Below are 19,875 nucleotides of genomic sequence, written 5' to 3'. Positions count from 1 at the left end.
CACTTATTACTTATTAGTATCCGTTCTTGTTTCACTTTATCCACCTGACGACGAATAAGGAGAAGAAGAGAGTTGAGTAAAGATTTCACAGAGTTACGTGCAGATGGAAAAGAAGTTTCAACGACAGATACTAGAAAGAGTTGAGAATGCAAGATGAAAGCAACTTGATGCTACAAACACTGGAACGAACAAAATTGAATACGCAGAGAAACATCGCTGTGTGAGAATAAAATACCGGCAACCGGCAACTCTGTACAATACTGAGGAGGAGAGGGGACCACGTGGTCCACATGGAACAAGAAGTGGAACCTGTACAGTGTTGCCAAGTCGCGTCTCATCTCAATCGATACCGCAGCATCTTTCCGTCTCTTTCCATCAGCTGTGTACCACATCTCTCTCTCTATCTCTCTCTCTCACAAAAGATTGTTAAAAGGCTCTGCTTTATCACAAATAATTGATCTCTCTCTCTCTCTCTCTCTCTCTCTCTCTCTCTCTCTCTCTCTCTCTCTCTCTTCACCTTTTCCTTGACGCTTTCTGTAGGAAAATTTTACGTTTATGGTAGCTTGCTGTGTTTTCACTTTGTGGACTTTGATAGACCAATAGACACATTGGAAACTCCGAGAGGAGTGTGAATATGAATCGTGTTGGGGTTTTCTCTACCTTTAACCTTTTAGGAGACAAAGAAATGGAAGCCAAATATTTGAACATTTATTATTGTTTTTAATTTACGAAAAAAAAGCGGTGGTGGTGGTTGGAGAATGAGATTGTGTTTAGAAAAAAAGGAACATAAAATAAACAGAAATGATTTTATAAATGGGTTAGTCGGGTAGCGGGAAGCAGAAGTGGTCGCAGCATTGGATTTTTGGAAGGGGCACAATCATGTTTTTTAATGGGATTTTTTTACCACCCACCCTTCTGCGTGGAAGCCCAATTTTAATATGCTTCTCTCTCTCTCTCTCCCTCTCCCTCCCTCTCCCTCCTGTCATCGTTTTTGTGTTAAATTTGTTGATTTTCGAGAGTCCTGCTCTAATAGCTTCGATGTGTCTTTCATGTTACTGCCCACATTTTTACTTTTTGCTGTTATGAAAAGCGGTGTTCCCGGCATCTCCACTAATATTGGTGGATGTGTCAAAGTTCGGTCTTTATTGTACCTCGTTATTTCTTTCTCTTGAAGGGGATGATAGTTTTCAATTTTTGTCAAGAAACTTTTTTATCATGTTCCTTATTCTAATCATGGTGTATCCATTTGAAACTGTTCTATCTATCTTTATTAGATTATTAGGTCTCTACGCCACTGAGAGAGAGAAACATGGTGCGATTGAATATAAACAGGGTTTTATCGATTCAAAATCTAAGGGTGGTCTAGACTTCTAGAGAATCTCAATATTGAGTTTTTGTTTGCAAGGATGTTGGCATGAAGTCAAAGAGACAAACATCTAGGCGTGTTGAGGGACAGACATGGGTCAAAGATGTCATTGCATATATCAGAAAAGTCACTCGAGGCTTGGCATGACGCTTGGCGAAAGTAAGAAATCGGTGAACTAGATGAGGCTTGACGTTTGGTTCCACATGTCAGACCGAAGGGCACATTGTATTGTTTGTAAAAGCTTATTTATTTGACATTTGTTGTCAGTTGACATGGATTTGAAGTAACAAAACTTACAACGATATCTCATCAATTATCAGCTATTGAAATAAATGATAAATAAACTAGATTGAACAGACGAGACGGAGAGGTTTTACGTGGGTCTTCATGTTGGACCAAAGGGCACATAGCATAGCATACTTCATAAAAACCAAATTGCGTATAATATTTTGTAGATTCTACCGGCAATACTAATATTAGGTACTTTGAATTGATAAGTAACTTACATAATCCAGCCACCAAGTGAACTAGTTCACTGTGTTGCGAATAGACCAATAGACACATTGGAAACTTGAAACCGTCTTGTGGTAAAACGAGACCCACAAGAAGCTAAGAACCTCAATGCACACACCAAGGACATCGACGACCCTATATCCACAGAAGATACAAACATTCTATTCGGTTGTTATAGATTTCATTCAGAGATAAATGAGTTTGATAACGAGCGAAGATTATCCCCGGGGCATCTTCGAGTATCTTTTCTTCGCCTAAACCTGGTATTTAGTTTTGGTGTAATTTTCTTCAACCTCTTCGTTGGAGTGGTTTTTGAGTGATTGACTTGGAGCGATGGTGGTGATTCATTTTTCGATTCTTCGGATTTTCAGCCGGATTGTCAGTGGGAGGGTTTTGTTTACTATTTAACACCTTTTCCGTAGATTCTTATAAGCTTAACTTGACTTTTTGGGCTGTTTGCCCCTACACCTAAACCTCAAAGTGGGCTTTTGGGCGCCGAGTCAAGTTTGACGTTTAGTTATGTTTGACTCTTGAATGATTAATACGTATAATAAAAGAATGTTGGTTTTCTTGGAAATACTTGGACATTTTAACTTGTAAACTTTTCAATGTTTTGTAGTGACTTTGATAGACCAATAGACACATTGGGAACTCCGAGAGGAGTGTGAATATGAATCGTGTTGGGGTTTTCTCTACCTTTAACCTTTTGGGAGGCAAAGAAATGGAAGCCAAATATTTGAACATTTATTATTGTTTTTAATTTAAGAAAAAAAAAAGCGGTGGTGGTGCGAGAATGAGATTGTGTTTAGAAAAAAAGGAACATAAAATAAACAGAAATGATTTTATAAATGGGTTAGTCGGGTAGCGGGAAGCAGAAGTGGTCGCAGCATTGGATTTTTGGAAGGGGCACAATCATGTTTTTTAATGGGATTTTTTTACCACCCACCCTTCTGCGTGGAAGCCTAATTTTAATATGCTTCTCTCTCTCTCTCCCCCTCCCCCTCCCTCTCCCTCTCCCTCTCCCTCCTGTCATCGTTTTTGTGTTAAATTTGTTGATTTTCGAGAGTCCTGCTCTAATAGCTTCGATGTGTCTTTCATGTTACTGCCCACATTTTTACTTTTTGCTGTTATGAAAAGCGGTGTTCCCGGCATCTCCACTAATATTGGTGGATGTGTCAAAGTTCGGTCTTTATTGTACCTCGTTATTTCTTTCTCTTGAAGGGGATGATAGTTTTCAATTTTTGTCAAGAAACTTTTTTATCATGTTCCTTATTCTAATCATGGTGTATCCATTTGAAACTGTTCTATCTATCTTTATTAGATTATTAGGTCTCTACGCCACTGAGAGAGAGAACAGGGGTCGGGGGGTTAGGTGTGGACTTGATGTTTTTTGTATTACCATGCAAGGGATAGAGAGAGATAGAAAGAGGGAGCGGAAACAGATGTGTCGCGCTTATTTCTCTCTCTCTCTTTCTGATAAGTTCCAAAATATATGTATAGCTCTATCTCTGTCTCCCATGTTCTAAATAAATAGCTCTCTCTCTCTCTCTCTCTCTCTCTCTCTCTCTCTCTCTGTGTGTGCCTCCTGTGATAAAAACATAGAAGGACAAACCCCAAGACCACATATTTCTTTGCGGTTTGAAAATTGGTCTTCCAGTGGATTCAGAATTCCTGATGTAAACAAAACGTCTTTTCTTTTCACGATTCGAATTTAATAGAAATTTCAACAATAAATTGAATTTATTGCTCGAGTAGGTTTCACTATGGAAAATTTGGTTACGATTACCATTTTATTCAAACTTTGTACCTACGCACGCATTATTTTCTAAAACATCCCTGGGGTGTATTTTCGCAAAAGCTTCAAAGTTAGCTTTTCCTCTCACTCTCCCTCTCTTTCCCTCCTCTCGCTCGCTCTCTCTCTCTCTCTCTCTCTCTCTCTCTCTCTCTCTCTCTCTCTCTCTCTCTCTCTCTCTCTCTCTCTCTTTCTGATAAGTTCCAAAATATACTTATGTATAGCTCTATCTCTGTCTCCCATGTTCTAAATAAAGAGCTCTCTCTCTCTCTCTCAGCCTCCTGTGATAAAAACATGAAAGGACAAACCCCAAGACCACATATTTCTTTGCGGTTTGAAAATTGGTCTTCCAGTGGATTCAGAATTCCTGATGTAAACAAAATCGTCTTTTTTTCACGATTCGAATTTAATAGAAATTTCAACAATAAATTGAATTTATTGCTCGAATAGGTTTCACTATGAAAAATTTGGTTACGATTACCATTTTATTCAAACTTTGTACCTACGCACGCATTATTTTCTAAAACATCCCTGGGGTGTATTTTCGCAAAAGCTTCAAAGTTAGCTTTTCCTCTCACTCTCCCTCTCTTTACCTCCTCTCGCTCGCTCTCTCTCTCTCTCTCTCTCTCTCTCTCTCTCTCTCTCTTTCTCTCTCTCTCTCTCCTCCCCCCCTTTTCCTTCTCTTTTTTTTATATCGGTGTGACGTCAACAAGTTCCCAACCATACCCCCCACGCACTTTGTTCACACAATGAACGTAAAATGAAAACTCTCTTCCCATATAAATTGAGTTTTCGAGAAAGAGGAGGAAGAAGAAGGAATGGTAAATAAAATAAAGTTGAAAAAAATAATTAAGAAGAACTTACTGTTCAGGAGAAGTAAAAATAAAGTAGGTAAAGTAAAAAAATAGAAAGTAAATTGTTGCAGGGGGTTTCAACTTTTTTTTTTCAATTGAACAGGAAAATCCCCTTTGAGTAGGGATTTCTAATTTTGAATATCGCGAGTTCTTATAAAGAGACTAGCTGAATTCCGTCGCTTCGCTCCGGAATCCTGCTAGTTCATCCCACTTTGCACGTGTCATACTAAGAAGTTTTTAATGAATTCACGTGTCATACCTACCGAGCGTGTAAAGTCTTGCTTGCAAACCAGATGTACCCAATCCATTGATTTGAACAAGTTCGATATAATCCCAACAGTTCAGTAAGAGGATGACTGTGGCAAGAGAACTCATTGGTGCTGATAGTGCTTGTGTCTGAGTTAATACTTTTTATGTCAAGTGAATAATGTTACTGCCCACATTTTTACTTTTTGCTGTTATGAAAAGCGGTGTTCCCGGCATCTCCACTAATATTGGTGGATGTGTCAAAGTTCCGTCTTTATTGTACCTCGTTATTTCTTTCTCTTGAAGGGGATGATAGTTTTCAATTTTTGTCAAGAAACTTTTTGATCATGTTCCTTATTCTAATCATGGTGTATCCATTTGAAACTGTTCTATCTATCTTTATTAGATTATTAGGTCTCTACGCCACTGAGAGAGAGAGAGAGAGAGAGAGAAAGAGAGAAAAAGAGAGAGAGAACAGGGGTCGGGGGGTTAGGTGTGGACTTGATGTTTTTTGTATTACCATGCAATTTGTATCTCCCTCTCTCGAATGGGATGATGTCCGCATTCTGTGACGCATTTTACATCAATTGAAAATAAAATCCGTGAGTTATTTGAACAATTTTGTTGATAGGTATGTTTTTTGATACTTTAGCTTATGAATCCTAATTGTTTATTCCAACCTGCGCTCTCTATTTGTAACTACATATGTAGTTAATAACATGGTCTTTGATAGCTCCTAATACCACGTATACTTTGTTCGATACTTTAATGATGAATGAATGATGAATGAATGAATAATAACACAACTGAACTTCCAAAAAAGATACCTAGTAAATTGTTCAAAAACATTGGGTGTGAGATAGAGATAGAAAGAGGGAGCGGAAACAGATGTGTCGCGCTTATTTCTCTCTCTCTCTCTCTCTCTCTCTCTCTCTCTCTTTCTGATAAGTTCCAAAACATATGTATAGCTCTATCTCTGTCTCCCATGTTCTAAATAAATAGCTCTCTCTCTCTCTCTCTCTCTCTCTCTCTGTGCCTCCTGTGATAAAAACATAGAAGGACAAACCCCAAGACCACGTCATATTTCTTTGCGGTTTGAAAATTGGTTTCTCAGTGGATTCAGAATTTCTGATGTAAACAATATCGTCTTTTTTTTTCACGATTCGAATTTAATAAAAATTTCAACAATGAATTGAATTTATTGCTCGAGTAGGTTTCACTATGGAAAATTTGGTTACGATTACCATTTTATTCAAACTTTGTACCTACGCACGCATTATTTTCTAAAACATCCCTGGGGTGTATTTTCGCAAAAGCTTCAAAGTTAGCTTTTCCTCTCACTCTCCCTCTCTTTACCTCCTCTCTCTCTTCCTGGGGTGTATTTTCGCAAAAGCTTCAAAGTTAGCTTTTCCTCTCACTCTCCCTCTCTTTACCTCCTCTCGCTCGCTCTCTCTCTCTTTCTCTCTCTCTCCTCCCCCTTTTCCTTCTCTTTTTTTTTATATCGGTGTGACGTCAACAAGTTCCCAACCATACCACCCACGCACTTTGCTCACACAATGAACGTAAAATGAAAACACTCTTCCTATATAAATTGAGTTTTCCAGAAAGAGGAGGAAGAAGAAGAAGGAATGGTAAATAAAATAAAGTTGAAAAAAATAATTAAGAAGAACTTACTGTTCTAAGTTTATAATAAACTTATAACATACTAAATTGCACTCCTTGGCAAATAAACTTCCCAAGAATATAAGTGCATGATACTCACAGTTACACTAGAGTGGGCTGTATACAGTGTCGTCTCACATTAATATTCATAATCGATTGCTAAGTTTTAACTCGACGACTGTTTTTATACCATTTTCCTGTACACAAGTAAAAAAAAAGTATTGTTAGTGACCATGCCAGGGTGCCAGGGCTTACAAAGTTATTCCAACTGTAGAAAAAAGGCTATCTTTTTCAAAGGAGGTAAATAACAGTAATTAAGCTCCTAACGCAATTGGAAGCCAAAAATCCCCCTCCTCGCGTCCTATCTATTATACGGAAGAAATATGAACTGAAATTTTTACCATCCACCCACCTACCTTTTTTCCGTCCTTTGCCATACATTTCCGTTTCCCCATTTCTCTCTCTCTCTCTCTCTCTCTCTCTCTCTCTCTCTCTCTCTCTCTCTCTCTCTCTCTCTCTCTATCTCACTCTCTCTCTCTATCTCACTCTCTCTCTATCTCACTCTCTCACTTGTTTACAAATTTTCCCCTACATCTTCTCACAGTTTTTCCAGCATTTTTCTTCTTCCATTTATCTTTTTTTGCTCGTTCTTTTTTTCTGCGGGAAATTTCATTTTACTATTCACATTTTTCTCCTCTTTCCCATTGGTTGAGAAGCTTGTGTTCGTGTCCTTGATGTTTGCTAAGTTGAATCTATCTCACTCTCTCACTTGTTTACAAATTTTCCCCTACATCTTCTCACAGTTTTTCCAGCATTTTTCTTCTTCCATTTATCTTTTTTGCTCGTTCTTTTTTTCTGCGGGAAATTTCATTTTGCTATTCTCATTTTTCTCCTCTTTCGCATTGGTTGAGAAGCTTGTGTTCGTGTCCTTGATGTTTGCTAAGTTGAAGATGTTGACGTGATTCCTTGTAGGCTTTGTGGATTTGAACTTTTGTTGGCTTTAGTTTACACTATACAGTGTATGTAACCAAGTTGAAGATGTTGACGTGATTCCTTGTAGGCTTTGTGGATTTGAACTTTTGTTGGCTTTAGTTTACACTATACAGTATGTAACCTATCACCCGAGCTATGAACGATACCACGGTGTAAGAAATGGGGAGTTTATACACGGAATTTAAAATTGGAAACTTTATACGAACATAATGTAAATAGGGATCATACCTGCCTAGACCCGAACAGTATGTGCATGAATTTAAATAGTTTTTGTACTAAAACTAATAGTAGGTTATAGCTTGAGATTTGAATAGGTTCCAGGTCTTTTGGTTAGTAGCTTAAAATATCTTTTGAAAAGGATTTCCAATGTACTTGAGACTCAAGGTATTAATCAGTGCGTCCTGTTTTCTACAGACGGGTTTTTAAACATGGTGCGATTGAATATAAACAGGGTTTTATCGATTCAAAATCTAAGGGTGGTCTAGACTTCTAGAGAATCTCAATATTGAGTTTTTGTTTGCAAGGATGTTGGCATGAAGTCAAAGAGACAAACATCTAGGCGTGTTGAGGGACAGACATGGGTCAAAGATGTCATTGCATATATCAGAAAAGTCACTCGAGGCTTGGCATGACGCTTGGCGAAAGTAAGAAATCGGTGAACTAGATGAGGCTTGACGTTTGGTTCCACATGTCAGACCGAAGGGCACATTGTATTGTTTGTAAAAGCTTATTTATTTGACATTTGTTGTCAGTTGACATGGATTTGAAGTAACAAAACTTACAACGATATCTCATCAATTATCAGCTATTGAAATAAATGATAAATAAACTAGATTGAACAGACGAGACGGAGAGGTTTTACGTGGGTCTTCATGTTGGACCAAAGGACACATAGCATAGCATACTTCATAAAAACCAAATGATTGAACAGACGAGACGGAGAGGTTTTACGTGGGTCTTCATGTTGGACCAAAGGGCACATAGCATAGCATACTTCATAAAAACCAAATTATTGAACAGACGAGACGGAGAGGTTTTACGTGGGTCTTCATGTTGGACCAAAGGGCACATAGCATAGCATACTTCATAAAAACCAAATGGCGTATAATATTTTGTAGATTCTACCGGCAATACTAGTATTAGGTACTTTGAATTGATAAGTAACTTACATAATCCAGCCACCAAGTGAACTAGTTCACTGTGTTGCGAATAGACCAATATTAGGTACTTTGAATTGATAAGTAACTTACATAATCCAGCCACCAAGTGAACTAGTTCACTGTGTTGCGAATAGACCAATAGACAGATAGACACATTGGAAACTTGAAACCGTCTTGTGGTAAAACGAGACCCACAAGAAGCTAAGAACCTCAATGCACACACCAAGGACATCGACGACCCTATATCCACAGAAGATACAAACATTCTATTCGGTTGTTATAGATTTCATTCAGAGATAAATGAGTTTGATAACGAGCGAAGATTATCCCCGGGGCATCTTCGTATCTTTTCTTCGCCTAAACCTGGTATTTAGTTTTGGTGTAATTTTCTTCAACCTCTTCGTTGGAGTGGTTTTTGAGTGATTGACTTGGAGCGATGGTGGTGATTCATTTTTCGATTCTATAGTTTTGGTGTAATTTTCTTCAACCTCTTCGTTGGAGTGGTTTTTGAGCGATTGACTTGGAGCGATGGTGGTGATTCATTTTATAGTTTTGGTGTAATTTTCTTCAACCTCTTCGTTGGAGTGGTTTTTGAGCGATTGACTTGGAGCGATGGTGGTGATTCATTTTTCGATTCTTCGGATTTTCAGCCGGATTGTCAGTGGGAGGGTTTTATTTACTATGTAACACCTTTTCCGTAGATTCTTATAAGCTTAACTTAACTTTTTGGGCTGTTTGGGCCCCTACACCTAAGCCTCAACTTTTTGGGCTGTTTGCCCCTACACCTAAACCTCAAAGTGGGCTTTTGGGTGCCAAGTTAAGTTTGACGTTTAGTTATGTTTGACTCTTGAATGATTATACGTATAATAAAAGAACGTTGGTTTTCTTGGAAATACTTGGACATTTTAACTTGTAAACTTTTCAATGTTTTGTAGTGACTTTGATCTAAGCCTCAACTTTTTGGGCTGTTTGCCCCTACACCTAAGCCTCAAAGTGGGCTTTTGGGTGCCGAGTCAAGTTTGACGTTTAGTTATGTTTGACTCTTGAATGATTATACGTATAATAAAAGAATGTTGGTTTTCTTGGAAATACTTGGACATTTTAACTTGTAAACTTTTCAATGTATTGTAGTGACTTTGATAAGACCAATAGACACATTGGAAACTCCGAGAGGAGTGTGAATATGAATCGTGTTGGGGTTTTCTCTACCTTTAACCTTTTGGGAGACAAAGAAATGGAAGCCAAATATTTGAACATTTATTATTGTTTTTAATTTACGAAAAAAAAGCGGTGGTGGTGGTTGGAGAATGAGATTGTGTTTAGAAAAAAAGGAACATAAAATAAACAGAAATGATTTTATAAACGGGTTAGTGGGGTAGCGGGAAGCAGTAGTGGTCCCAGCATTGGATTTTTGGAAGGGGCACAATCATGTTTTTTAATGGGATTTTTTTACCACCCACCCTTCTGCGTGGAAGCCCAATTTTAATATGCTTCTCTCTCTCTCTCTCCCTCTCCCTCCCTCTCCCTCCTGTCATCGTTTTTGTGTTAAATTTGTTGATTTTCGAGAGTCCTGCTCTAATAGCTTCGATGTGTCTTTCATGTTACTGCTTAAAATAGTCCTTTACACCTACCTCTCTCTGGCATGTTAAGAAGTCGATGAAACCTAATGGTTTAGCTTGGAATATGCATGAGTAGATACTGATAGCAGACACCTTTTATTCCAGTCATGTTGTATAAATGTACATTGTACATGATAACATTGATATCGGGTATTAATTGTTTTCTCATATAACATTTCGAATGGCTATTTGGTTAATGGTTTGTTCTGGATTTGAATGTCACCCAGGTAAGACTTTGGTAACCTCATGTGGTTATTCAAATCACCACATAAGACAGTTATGATCTTTTTCGGAGCTAATGGTTAGATAGAGCATAACCGTCCTGTTTTTGGTCGGCACAGAAATTTATGGCCGGTGTATGTCTTTTCTGAGGGTGATTTGCAAAATGGCTGGCCCGTTTAGAAGGCAACACAATTCCATGTAGCATTTATATGTAGCATTTCTCGATTAATTTCTTCAATTGGACTAAACTCTAAAGGAAGGTTCAGAAAGTGTGAGTTAGCTTGCTATGTCCTTTAAATTACTCTTAATTCCACTGACAGCAACACTACCGTACATAATCATCACTGTGATGGTCCCCCCAGTAGTCAAAGGATAGAACGAGAATATTAATTATCGTATTGATGACAATATTATCACACTGAGCAACATTATCGTACATCTAAATATAAACAGAAATCACAGCGATGCTTCCCCGAGTCAGATAGAAGGATGAAGGAGAGATACCTCCAGTGGGGAAACAAGTGTGCCAAGGTCTTTCAATGCTAACTACTTTGTGCTACAACTTATTCATTATATTCCGTGGAGTATTATGGACAGAATGTGTTCATGTAAACACTATCTTATAGGGACTATAGGGTGTCCTGTAAGACTAGAAGCATTAGGACATTAGAGGAATGAATAAATAGCGAAATCGGTTCTACAATGTCATGAAAACCCCGTGTATTTCAGGACTTTCAGGCTGGAACTTGGCCAAACGCACTACCACTTAGTGTGTCTGGACTGTCTGGTAGATACTGTAATTTCTTTTCATTGATGTCCTATTGCATACTATCAACTTTATTCCATTGTAATATATTAACATAGCATGGGAGTTCAGTACGGTGTGGGTGGAACACTTCCTTTTGACGAATCATCAGACATGAGGCAAATCAAAAACCATGCTTTCTGGAGGATCTCCATCTATCGTGATGAATAATCATTACTCTTGCCTTCAATCTCAGATTCTAAGCAAACTTATCCTGGAATGGTACTGTCATGAGATATGTATTCCAATGAAACAAATGGAACATTTTGTCGGATTTTGTGTTTTCTTAGATATTCAAAAAAACACCCAATAATATCACATATTATTACCATGCATTGAGGGTTTCTATGATGATTGTTATTGTTACAGCTATGAATAGGGTGTTAGGAAATTGCATTTTGATAGCCTCAGGGTCCGACAAACAATTAATATCTGCTGTCCATTGTGATCCTCAGTTATACATATTATGGATATTTAACATCAATCATTCAAAAATAATCTGTCTTTTGGACAAGCATATCCTTGCAAACAGGTCTTGAATGTCTTGATTGAGATCAAACTTATCTTCACATATTTCCTCATTAGTTTACTTACACCTAGTAATTTCTTGTAGGTATTTTATTATTTTATGTTTTAGTAGTTATGTCTATCTGTCGCTTTTTCTACTACAACTTAATGAATATTAGTTTACTCAATGGATTGAGTTGTTTCTCGAGCTGTTGAACACCGTGTTGAGTTCAATATGTTCTTTGATAGGTTTGTCTTTATCGACTGGTTTTGTCACATTAACAGCAGGAAATTTAACTCTTATTGCTCTCTTTTTGCTCTGTTCAAACTATTCCTGAGATTTTTTCCCCCGTTTATGCAATATTCTACGGCACATTACAGCAATGGGTTTGGGAATCTTTCGTTGCTCAAAATCAGAACACCCTGCCTAATTATGGTTCATCCATTTGAATATGGCAGCAAGGATTCATCTAAAAAGTAGGCTACGTTGCCAAACGTGTCAAAGGTTCAACGGTAGAATATCTTTAAAGGAGGAAGGTACATTGCACAGTGCTTCCTCCCACAATGATACTTTTTTTATGCCGATGGTATTCAGTATTCGTAATGATTTATGTATTCCTAAAAAAAGTAACGAAAAGATGATTTCTTACTAGAATTGAATAATAATAAATTGTTTATTATATTATTTTATTTCATTTTTTTGATGTCTTGTCGATAGAACCAGCCTCTTTACTCTTTGTGAGGTGTCGTTTACACTGAAATCATTCTAGGAGTTCCCATTGATCACGGTCATTAGAGGCTCTCACCAAATCAAGTATTTAATGGTAAACCATTCGCTTCACCAGAGACTACACGTGAAATTATAGGTTGTAAATAAATTATCAATTTATAATTAGCGTCTAATTAATTACCTACACAGCCAATGTAGTGTTGTTCCGATAACCATCTTCCAATACTTTTTGTGAAGTGTTACGTACCATAGTAGTTTTAATCTCTTGGACGATGGGTAGATTCTATTCCATACTCAATCTATGTTTTGTTAACGTTTATGTGATGTTCGGGTCAAAAGTGACCCTTTTGCAACTTTGACAGATTCCACTAAAACTGAGGTAAGTTTCATATTTTCACGAATCGTTTGTTCAAATTTGATCAAAGATGGAAAATATCTTCAACCCCCATAAAGGAAATTTGCTGGGCCTTTGGCGGTCTCCTATCGACCCTTTTTCGGAGTCATTTCCACAGTTCTTCAACCCCCTGGAAATTTTAACAAAAAAAAATAAGGAAACTTAAATGGAGTTACTTGGTTTATAAAAATTATAAAGAATCCGAATCCCACATAACTTTTACACAAATGTTTACAATACCGCGAGATCTACAACATTGGCCGTAAAAAAGTCGTGTGATGTTTGCACCGGATGATTTTATTACCCGGTTTATTATGGCTTTAATTATGTTTTATTAGGATTTCTAATGGCGAAATAAAACTGTTTAATTATAATAATTTATTCAATTAAGTTTATAATAAACTTATAACATACTAAATTGCACTCCTTGGCAAATAAACTTCCCAAGAATATAAGTGCATGATACTCACAGTTATACTAGAGTGGGCTGTATACAGGGTCGTCTCACATTAATATTCATAATCGATTGCTAAGTTTTAACTCGACGATTTTTTCCGTCTGTTCTTATACCATTTTCCTGTACACAAGTAAAAAAAAGTATTGTTAGTGACCATGCCAGGGTGCCAGGGCTTACAAAGTTATTCCAACTGTAGAAAAAAGGCTATCTTTTTCAAAGGAGGTAAATAACAGTAATTAACCTCCTAACGCAATTGGAAGCCAAAAATCCCCCTCCTCGCGTCGTAACTATTAGGTACACGGAAGAAATATGAACTGAAATTTTCACCATCCACCCACCTACCTTTTTTCCGTCCTTTGCCATACATTTCCCTTTCCCCATTACAAAAAAAAGTTGAGTCTATAAACACAAAAAGGAAGGGGGCCTTATGTGCCCCTGGACACTCGTAAGTTTTTTTTATGCTCTGAATCCCTGGAAAAATTTGCACCTGACTTTTTTATTTTTGTGAATTCTTCGAGGGCAAATGAAAAACACATTATAAATTTCATCTTGTAGACTTGTAGGTAGTCTATAAACACAAAAAGGAAGGGGGCCTTATGTGCCCCTGGACACTCGTAAGTTTTTTTTATGCTCTGAATCCCTGGAAAAATTTGCAGCTGACTTTTTTATTTTTGTGAATTCTTCGAGGGCAAATGAAAAACACATTATAAATTTCCTCTTGTAGACTTGTAGGTAATTTGGACTAGAAGTATAAAATGGGAGAATATTAGAATTTTCTATTGTAGAATTCTATTGCCAAGATACGATCGTGGCATGAACAATTTCTAAAATGGTCTCCGAGCATACTCAGTTTTTAACAAACACTTCACAAGATTGTAGACCCGTGTAACACATATTTTACAAGTACCGAGTTCATTTCAGAATTTGTCTTGAAAATCAGTAGGTACCTATTCCCCTCAGCAACAGAATGGAATGTGTATGTTTAGACTTGTAGGGTAATTTTTGGACTAGAAGTAAAATGGGAGAATAATAGAATAGGAAATTGTAGATTTCTATTGCCAAGAGACGATCGTGGCATGAACAATTTCTAAAATGGTCTTAGAGCGTACTCAGTTTTTAACAAACACTTCATGAGATTGTAGACCCGTGTTTATGTAAAATTGGTTTACGAAAACTGAGTTTATTCCAAAATTTGTCTTGAAAATCATTACCTATTCCCCTCAGCAACAGAATGGAATGAGTATGTTATTAATTATTTGCCGTATTTGCCTGTTTCAGAACTGCCCGCCTGTGATCAAATCATATCTGAACTGCCCGGCTGCCATGCCTTTGTATTTGCTCAAGAGATTTGTCAGGAATAAGTTTGGAGCCACCGATAACGACAAGGTAAGTTTTTCCCATTATTTCTGATAATTGAAAACAAAAGAAACAAGGAAAGTAACAATAATAGAAAAGCAATGAAAATAATGATGAAAAAAAAATCTATTTGTTGAATTAAAAAATCAAGCATATCATCGGATTGAAAGGTAATCTCAAAAATTAATAGTTTCCCTTTTTTGAAAACATTTTGTGATCTTAAAAGATTTTCTAATAAACTAAACATAAAACATGTTATCAAATTCAAGTTTTGTTAAAGATGTATTCTCCTCTCTTCTCTATTTGTTCGACCGTAATAATTTAATCCGGAGATAAAGATACTTTTGATGTCTTGTCGATAGAACCAGCCTCTTTACTCTTTGTGAGGTGTCGTTTACACTGAAATCATTCTAGGAGTTCCCATTGATCACGGTCATTAGAGGCTCTCACCAAATCAAGTATTTAATGGTAAACCATTCGCTTCACCAGAGACTACACGTGAAATTATAGGTTGTACATAAATTATCATTTATAATTAGCGTCTAATTAATTACCTACATAGCCAATGTAGTGTTGTTCCGATAACCATCTTCCAATATAAAAAAAAAAAAAAAAAAAAAAAAATCAAGCATATCATCGGATTGAAAGGTAATCTCAAAAATTAATAGTTTCCCTTCTTTGAAAACATTTTGTGATCTTAAGGGATTTTCTAATAAACTAAACATAAAACGTGTTATCAAATTCAAAGTTAAAGATAGTTTTGTTAAAGATATATTCTCCTCTCTTCTCTATTTGTTCGACCGTAATAATTTAATCCGGAGATAAAGATATATACTTTTTGATGTCTTGTCGATAGAACCAGCCTCTTTACTCTTTGTGAGGTGTCGTTTACACTGAAATCATTCTAGGAGTTCCCATTGATCACGGTCATTAGAGGCTCTCACCAAATCAAGTATTTAATGGTAAACCATTCGCTTCACCAGAGACTACACGTGAAATTATAGGTTGTAAATAAATTATCAATTTATAATTAGCGTCTAATTAATTACCTACACAGCCAATGTAGTGTTGTTCCGATAACCATCTTCCAATACCACAGAGACCTCAAGTGTTAAAATAGTCCTTTACACCTACCTATCTCTGGCATGTTAAGAAGTCGATGAAACCTAATGGTTTAGCTTGGAATATGCATGAGTAGACTCTGATGACAGACACCTTTTATTCCAGTCATGTTGTATAAATGTACATTGTACACGATAACATTGATATCGGGTATTAATTGTTTTCTCATATAACATTTCGAATGGCTATTTGGTTAATGGTTTGTTCTGGGTTTGAATGTCACCCAGGTAAGGCTTTGGTAACCTCATGTGGTTATTCAAATCACCACATAAGACGGTTATGATCTTTTTCGGAGCTAATGGTTAGATAGATCATAACCGTCCTGTTTTTGGTCGGCACAGAAATTTATGACCGGTGTATGTCTTTTCTGAGGGTGATTTGCAAAATGGCTATCAATAGAAAGAAAAGCCCGCTTAGAAGGCAACATAATTCCATGTTGTAGTAAGTATTTATCGATTAATTTCTTCAATTGGACGAAAGGAAGGTTCATCACTGTGATGCTGACCAGTGAACACGTTTTCCATTCCCATTATTATGGAAAAAAGAAAATAGAGGGGTCGGGACGGACTGGTTGGAAATATTTTCGAATTTTTTTAATACACCTCCTCCACCTCGTTCGCTAATATTTCGCTGGAATGCATTCAGAGGATGAGTATCTTTTCTTATTAGTTAAAGTACTTCGACTCTTGTGGATTAAGAGCAAATGAAATTTTTCAAGTCCGGATTTGAAAGCTTTTTTTGTTGCTTAAAATAGCTAGTTAAAAGACTCTTGTGGATTAAGAGCAAATGAAATTTTTCAAGTCCGGATTTGAAAGCTTTTTTTGTTGCTTAAAATAGCTAGTTAAAAGCCCGATTTTATGCTTAAAGATAAACATAAGAGATACCAACGCTATGTACCTACCTCTTCAGTTTCTTCGGACAACCAGAGTTTGTGTGGCTCATGTTATTTCTTGAATATCTGAAAAAATATCCATCACTTCACTACTTTGAAAACTATCGATCTCCAACAAAAGTCAGGAAATAAATAAAATGAAATCATTTTGTGTAGTATTATGTCCTATTACTTTTAATTAAAAAAAAAACTAATAAATAAAATACTAAAAAAACCACCTAGTGATTTCTTGCTTGTCTGCTCGAGCCATATTACCCGATGACAAAATCATTTGTAGGCAATAACAAGAGACTTGTTTCAGATTTGGCCTCGAGGGGATTTGCATTGAAATGAAGTTTCTTCAGTTTCTTATACGAGATGTTCTGTTTTGGTTTGATTTCAGGTGGAACTCATCTACAGACGGGAATCTCTGCCGGATTACTATTCCCTCATGGATGTCGCCTACATCTATCCCTGGAATAGGGTAAGTATTTCTTTCAATGTAATTGGCTAAGTGGTACCTACCTAATTTTTTCACAAAAGGAAATACACCTATCTCAATGAGAGGTATACGTTCAAAAATGTACTGAATGATCTGAAAATAAAACCCTGCTGAATAAAACAGTAGCTGACATGCTTCAGTTGTTTGATCACCGCCTCCCTTACTTCCGTAGAAAGAGCATTTTGATGTTTCTCCTCGGCTGTAGTAAGTATTTATCGATTAATTTCTTCAATTGGACGAAAGGAAGGTTCATCACTGTGATGCTCCCCCAGTAGTCAAAGGATAGAATGAGAATATTAATTATCGTACTGATGACAATATTATCACACTGAGAAACATTATCGTGTTAGATAGATCATAACCGTCCTGTTTTTGGTCGGCACAGAAATTTATGGCCGGTGTATGTCTTTTCTGAGGGTGATTTGCAAAATGGCAACCGCTTAGAAGGCAACATAATTCCATGTTATAGTAAGTATTTATCGATTAATTTCTTCAATTGGGAAGGTTCATCACTGTGATGCTCCCCCAGTAGTCAAAGGATAGAATGAGCATATTAATTATCGTATTGATGACAATATTATCACACTGAGCAACATTATCGTACATCTAAATATAAACAGAAATCACAGCGATGCTTCCCCGAGTCAGATAGAAGGATGAAGGAGAGATACCTCCAGTGGGGAAACAAGTGTGCCAAGGTCTTTCAATGCTAACTACTTTGTGCTACAACTTATTCATTATATTCCGTGGAGTATTATGGACAGAATGTGTTCATGTAAACACTATCTTATAGGGACTATAGGGTGTCCTGTAAGACTAGAAGCATTAGGACATTAGAGGAATGAATAAATAGCGAAATCGGTTCTACAATGTCATGAAAACCCCGTGTATTTCAGGACTTTCAGGCTGGAACTTGGCCAAACGCACTACCACTTAGTGTGTCACCCCTTCACCGTTGCAGGTATCCGCTTAATTTATTTCACCGGGTGATTTATTCGGAAAATAATTTAGTGTTCAACTTTTTTTTTTTTTTCCTTTCCTTTTTTACTGGAACTTTTCATTGAAATTCAACATTGGTGTGTTCTAATAATGTTCTCTGAAGGAGAGATACCTCCAGTGGGGAAACAAGTGTGCCAAGGTCTTTCAATGCTAACTACTTTGTGCTACAACTTATTCATTATATTCTGTGGAGTATTATGGACAGAATGTGTTCATGTAAACACTATCGTATAGGGACTATAGGGTGTCCTGTAAGACTAGAAGCATTAGGTCATTAGAGGAATGAATAAATAGCGAAATCGGTTCTACAATTTAATGAAAACCCCGTGTATTTCAGGACTTTCAGGCTGGAACTTGGCCAAACACACTACCACTTAGTGTGTCTGGACTGTCTGGTAGATACTGTAATTTCTTTTCATTGATGTCCTATTGCATACTATCAACTTTATTCCATTGTAATATATTAACATAGCATGGGAGTTCAGTACGGTGTGGGTGGAACAAGTGTGTCTGGACTGTCTGGTAGATACTGTAATTTCTTTTCATTGATGTCCTATTGCATACTATCAACTTTATTCCATTGTAATATTAACAAAGCATGGGAGTTCAGTACGGTGTGGGTGGAACGCTTCCTTTTGACGAATCATCAGACATGAGGCAAATCAAAAACCATGCTTTCTGGAGGATCTCCATCTATCGTGATGAATAATCATTACTCTTGCCTTCAATCTCAGATTCTAAGCAAACTTATCCTGGAATGGTACTGTCATGAGATATGTATTCCAATGAAACAAATGGAACATTTTGTCGGATTTTGTGTTTTCTTAGATATTCAAAAAAACACCCAATAATATCACATATTATTACCATGCATTGAGGGTTTCTATGATGATTGTTATTGTTACAGCTATGAATAGGGTGTTAGGAAATTGCATTTTGATAGCCTCAGGGTCCGACAAACAATTAATATCTGCTGTCCATTGTGATCCTCAGTTATACATATTATGGATATTTAACATCAATCATTCAAAAATAATCTGTCTTTTGGACAAGCATATCCTTGCAAACAGGTCTTGAATGTCTTGATTGAGATCAAACTTATCTTCACATATTTCCTCATTAGTTTACTTACACCTAGTAATTTCTTGTAGGTATTTTATTATTTTATGTTTTAGTAGTTATGTCTATCTGTCGCTTTTTCTACTACAACTTAATGAATATTAGTTTACTCAATGGATTGAGTTGTTTCTCGAGCTGTTGAACACCGTGTTGAGTTCAATATGTTCTTTGATAGGTTTGTCTTTATCGACTGGTTTTGTCACATTAACAGCAGGAAATTTAACTCTTACACCCATATTTATGAACAAAATGCTGGCTCTCAAGTTCGTGCTAAGCATAGTCTCAAGGCATTTGATTGGTCAATTTTGACTTGAGATTGATCTAAGAACGATCATTCTTGTTCATAAATACGAGTGTTATTGCTCTCTTTTTGCTCTGTTCAAACTATTCCTGATGTTTTTTCCCCCGTTTATGCAATATTCTACGGCACATTACAGCAATGGGTTTGGGAATCTTTCGTTGCTCAAAATCAGAACACCCTGCCTAATTAATTTATCGACTCCCAATTTTGAACTTTAAAATAAAATGGAGGCTTGTTATTATTACAAAATAGTACTTTGTGGTGATATTATAGTGATTTATTGCA

At 36.7% G+C, this 19,875-nt stretch overlaps 1 protein-coding gene across 1 annotated transcript in view; it reads left to right on the top strand.

Annotated features, from left to right (window-relative positions):
• LOC103519492 (putative uncharacterized protein DDB_G0268590) overlaps positions 1-19,875 on the top strand; it is a 58,435-nt gene that overhangs the window by 25,551 nt on the left and 13,009 nt on the right. Inside the window, exons 4-6 of the mRNA XM_026831046.1 lie at positions 12,832-12,848; positions 14,599-14,706; positions 17,073-17,153. Coding sequence (XP_026686847.1) covers positions 12,832-12,848; positions 14,599-14,706; positions 17,073-17,153 — 206 coding nt within the window. The remainder of the gene's footprint in view (positions 1-12,831; positions 12,849-14,598; positions 14,707-17,072; positions 17,154-19,875) is intronic.

Source organism: Diaphorina citri, unplaced genomic scaffold (assembly GCF_000475195.1).
Source record: "Diaphorina citri unplaced genomic scaffold, Diaci psyllid genome assembly version 1.1 scaffold65, whole genome shotgun sequence".
NCBI classification, from domain to species: Eukaryota; Metazoa; Arthropoda; class Insecta; order Hemiptera; family Psyllidae; genus Diaphorina; species Diaphorina citri.
Note: the sequence above shows the minus strand (reverse complement) of the source record. Positions and strands in the feature narration are given on the sequence as shown.